Genomic DNA, 4,589 nt, shown 5'->3' with positions numbered 1-4,589 from the left:
TCGTCCTTCGAGAGGAGGTCGAGGTTTTGAAGCGCCAGGTGTCTGGAGAGAAGGAACAACGTGTGGCCCGGGAATTTGAGATACGCAATCTTAAGGAGAAGGTAAAAGACCTGGAGAAGGTGGCCGAGGCCTCTTCAGCTGATGCATTGGCTATGAATCAGAAGAATCAAGAGATGGAGGAAGATATCGAGGCTCTAAAGGCGGCGGCGGAGACCTTCAAGTTTGACATGGTGATGGCCGTGAATGGAGCCAGGGTCGTTGCTCGCCGGGAGTTGATGAGGGAGTAGCTAAGGAAGCAGAGTGCCCACTGGGACTTGGTCACGGCATTGGAACAGTACAAGGCTGTGGTCCAAGAGGAAGCCAGGAGCAAAGGTGCCCCCCTTCCCACTTTAGAGGACGAACCTGCTATTCCACCGTCTTCTGATATGGATGTGGATTCATCCGTTAAGCCGAGAGGATCTCCGACTTGAACTCATGTCTACTGCTTTTCCTTTCTTTGAATAATGATGTTTATTTAAACCTTGATCCTTTGTAGCCTTTATTATTTCTTCGAACAATGGCCCTGTTGTGGCCTTCTTTTAATCCAGACTTTTGCTTGCTTGCTTTAAACCAAGCCATTGCATTGGGGTTGTTTTGGTCCTAAAGATTATGGACCGGTCGGGAGGTAGCCTAGGAACCTTGAGGTTGTGGTTACATCTCGAGGGACGAGCTATGTTACCCGGAGGCTTTGGGTTTTTTTTAGAACATGGTTTCTTGGAGTCTGGAGAATGATCTCGTAATCCATGTGTTCCTTGTATAGAGGCGCAGAGCCTGGAGAATGATCTCGTAATCCATGGGTTTTTAAGAGCGCCTTCCTCCAGCCTTACGTCCTTGTATGTGGCCTCGAAGATGATGTTGCCGGAGCTTCCATTATCTACTAGTCTCCTTTTTACCAGACAGTTCACTACAGTGAGCGAGATAACCAGGGCATCGTGATGCGGAGTGAGGACTTTCTCATGTTCCTTGGCCGTGAAGCTTATTTTGTCTTTTCCTAGGAGCAGCCATTTTGGCTTGGCTGCCTCTAGCCGTGCTTGGCGTTCCAAGTGCTTTTCTTTGCAGATGCATGGCTTATGCCGCTAATTTCTGAACCACCCAAAATGACATGTATCACTCGGTCATGTCGCGGTGGCGAGACCATAGCAGCTTCAGTGGGCTTACCCGTTGTCTCCTTGCTTAGATGGCTCTTGGCCTTATCGGAAAGGAACTCTCTGAGGTGCCCTTTCCTAAGCAGCTCGTTGACCTCGATCTTTAGTGTGATGCAGTCCTCCGTTTTGTGATCGTGGTCTCGATGGAAGTCGCACCAGAAGCCAGGGTTCCGGAAAGAGTCAGGAGCTTTCATCTTCTGAGGCCACTTGACCTGCTGGCCCATCTGGCTCAGAACATTGACCAGCTCCGGCCTTGAGACGGAGAGGTGAGAGATGTCTGGCAACGTGGACACTGCCATCCCTTCTGCCTTCTCGATCGGCCGGTTCTGGTACCTGCCCCGGTTTCGATTTCCGGAGTCCCAAGCTGATCTTTGAGAAGGTTTCTCGTCTAGCTTGGTTCGGTCTGGTCTGATCGTCTTGGGATCTGGCTTTTGCTGTGCTTTGGCCCGGCTGGCGACGTCTTCCTCCCATTTGACCTGCGGCCAGGCTCGAGATAGGACATCTTCCATGGTTTTGCACTGATATTTTGTCAGCTCCTTGTAGAGGTCTCCGTCGGGGAGCAGACCTCTCATGAAAGCGGAGATAGCAGTGGGGATTCTGCATTCGGGAATAGCCACCTTCTCTTGATTGAATCGGGCTATGTAGCCTCGTAGGGGTTCTGCTCGGGGCTGGAGGATTTTGTAGAGGCTGTCGGAGGTTTTCTCCAGGTCCCTGCTACTGGCGAATTGCTCCACGAATTTGTCGCTGAGAACCGCGAAGGAGGCTATGGACATGGAGGGTAAGTTGATATACCACTGCAGAGCGGGTCCGGTTAGGGTGGAGCCGGAACCTTCGCACATGGTAGCTTCGCGTGACCCCTTTGGGTGTTCTACGGCGAGCATCCTTTGTCTGTATTGTCCGGATCAGTGGTGCCGCCGTACACCTTTATGCTGGGGAAAGAGAACTTCTTCGGCATCTCGATCAAGGTGATCTCATCCGTGAAAGGAGTATCGGCGTAGGAGTCGGGGTTGCTCTTCCGGATGTGGGGAGCTACCCCCGGGAGTCTCTCTACCATGGACAGCATGGCGTCGAGCCTATCGGAGAACATTTGGTGAAGCTGAGCGATCATAGGAGACTCCTTTCTCGCTGCTCCGTCTTATGCTTCCTTATCAGGCTCGGGTTCAGAGTCGCTGTCCTCCACGTCGTAGGTCTGAGCATCCTTGGCCTTTTCTCGCGTAGATGCGTCTCCTCCCGGCGCCGTAGTTGGGAGGTTCGCGCCTGTTCCGGAGTTGGGTGTTTCCAGAGTCGGCATAGGGCAAACCTGAGTCCGGAATTGACGCTTCTTGTTGCCTGCCGCGTTAAGGGCTTGGTTCTCGTCTCGGAGGGTAAGATTCTCCGATTTGAGTTGGCTGAGCTTCTCGGCGCTCTGCTCCAGTTGCTTGGAGTGTTCGTTGAGCTTTTCCTTCAGGATCGGGAACTCCGAGGAAAGCTCAGGATTGGTCTCTTCCCGAGTTCGATGCAACCCGGTTACTTGACCTTGCAGATCGTCGATTTGCCTCTGGAGTTCGACTTCTCTCTGGGTAGCTTGGGGTAGCTCGTCATGCTCGTCCACCGCCATTATCACGTAGTTTAGATTACTCCCCTCCTTCTAGCGCCAAACTGTTAGGGGATTTTTGTGTAGGATATTTGTGAGTACCACGGAACGGTGTACAAGGCTAGTATTTGAATTGATTTGCAAGTAAGAAAGTAGAAAGAGACATTTTATTAGATCAAAGAGCTGGAACTACAACCGTTTTGAGTAAGAACCCTAGTTCTAGCTCCCTAGCTCTAATCTCTAAGTCTCGAAGTGTCGATCCCTTGCTTTAGGGTTTAGGTTCCCTTTATATAGTCTTCCTAAGGCGGACCTTAGTCGGTTGGAGTACGTTAAACTCTTCCATATTCGGAAATATGTAAGGTTCTCCTTATCGAAAGTTTTCCATTTCCCGGAGGAAGGGCGTGATCCTGGGACCGGGCCTGGAAAACTCCATAGCGGGGAAACGGGGTTCCTTCTAGTGGGGATCCTGGGAATCGGGGTTCCTTCCAGCGGGGATCCAGAGGCCGGTGTCCTGCCTGGGGTCTGGAGGAATTCAATACCTGAGTATTTTTCCCCAACATGAACATAGATTCGAACTGGTAGAGTCTCAGCAAGTTCGCCGGGAGCGGTCACTTCAGAGCTAGCAGGGTGCTCTGTTCTCTCTTCTGCGCCTGGAGTAGTCTCAGCAGTCGGTTTCTCCGGTTCTTTTCCCTCAGCTTTCTCACATCTCAGCTTTGTTGCATTACAATACACAATCCTAGGATTATCAGTTTTTCCAGGGAGCATCCCTTGCTGCCTCTTAACACTCTCAACTGTTTGAGCAAGCTGAACATCAATCCTCTTTATGTGGTTGCTCACAATATCATACTTTGTATTCAGCTCAGTGAGCATGTTTCCCATCCTGGTGTCGATTTCCGTGGTTATCTGATTCAACGCCTTGGCCTGAACCTGCTGACCCTGCAACAGCTGTTGCATCATCATACCCAGACCCTTCAGCTCATCTGGTTGATTGTTCCCAGTAGCTGGAATATCTTGTCGATTGCTCTGCGGTTGTCGCTGGTTCTGGTTCTGAATCTGCTCGGCTGTAGCTTGCTCCATGCTGAAAACGTGCCCTTGGTTGTTTTTCAGTAGCTGGTCAACCTTGGCAGTCAGCTCATCTATCTTCTGGATGTCGGAACTTTTTCCTTTCTTGGAGCAATCACTCTCCTCTTTCTTATTAGTTGAGCTAGCAGCCATGTTCTCAATCAGCTTAAACGCTCCATCAGTGGTCTGAGTCATGAAGTCTCCATTGCTCGAAGAGTTTAGAGCACCTTGGTATTTTCAGTCCACTCCATCATAGAAAATGTCCAGGAGGTAATCATCATCAAATCCATGGTGAGGGCATTCTCTGCGGTAATCATTGAAGCGCTCCCATGCGTCGCAGAAAGGCTCATCAGTGAACTGTCTAAAGAAGGTGATCTTGTTCCTCAATGCAGCTGTTCTCGCCTTAGAGTAGAAATGGCTGAGGAACGCTGATCGGACCTGCTCCCATGAAGTGAGAGAGCCGGTAGGGAGGGAGTTCAACCACCGTGCATCTTTTCCATCAAGAGAGAATGGGAATAGCATGCACTTGATGTAGTCTAGTGGGACACCATTCGCGAGTGAAACTGCAGACTTTTTCGAAGCTCTCAATATGCTTCATTGGAATTTCAGTAGAGAGACCAGAGAACACCTTTCTCTGCACTAGGCCGATCAAAGCAGGCTTGATCTCAAAGTCATGCCTGGTGCAGTCTGGAGGAACAATGGCAGAGCGTGTAGTAGGGACGTTACACGGAAGGTTTCTCTCCCCAATCGGAACATCATACGCTTGCTGC

General features: G+C 50.5%; 1 protein-coding gene and 1 non-coding gene across 2 annotated transcripts; one reads left to right on the top strand and one right to left on the bottom strand.

Annotated features, from left to right (window-relative positions):
• Positions 1–1,060: 1,060 nt before the first annotated feature.
• LOC125592616 lies at positions 1,061–2,023 on the bottom strand. Its single transcript, XM_048767934.1, has one exon. The coding sequence runs from the start codon at positions 2,021–2,023 to the stop codon at positions 1,061–1,063; it is 963 nt and encodes a 320-aa protein (XP_048623891.1).
• A 2,079-nt stretch (positions 2,024–4,102) lies between these two features.
• LOC125593641 lies at positions 4,103–4,209 on the top strand. The gene has a single exon (XR_007329541.1). It is a non-coding gene; the product is annotated as a small nucleolar RNA R71 (small nucleolar RNA).
• Positions 4,210–4,589: the final 380 nt, after the last annotated feature.

Source organism: Brassica napus, chromosome C9, assembly GCF_020379485.1.
Source record: "Brassica napus cultivar Da-Ae chromosome C9, Da-Ae, whole genome shotgun sequence".
Lineage (NCBI taxonomy): Eukaryota > Viridiplantae > Streptophyta > Magnoliopsida > Brassicales > Brassicaceae > Brassica > Brassica napus.
This window is presented reverse-complemented; position numbering and strand designations above follow the sequence as displayed.

Bases quoted from the DNA above. Each gene is read 5' to 3' on its own strand.
- LOC125592616 (XM_048767934.1), bottom strand. From the start codon at position 2,023: ATGTGCGAAGGTTCCGGCTCCACCCTAACCGGACCCGCTCTGCAGTGG.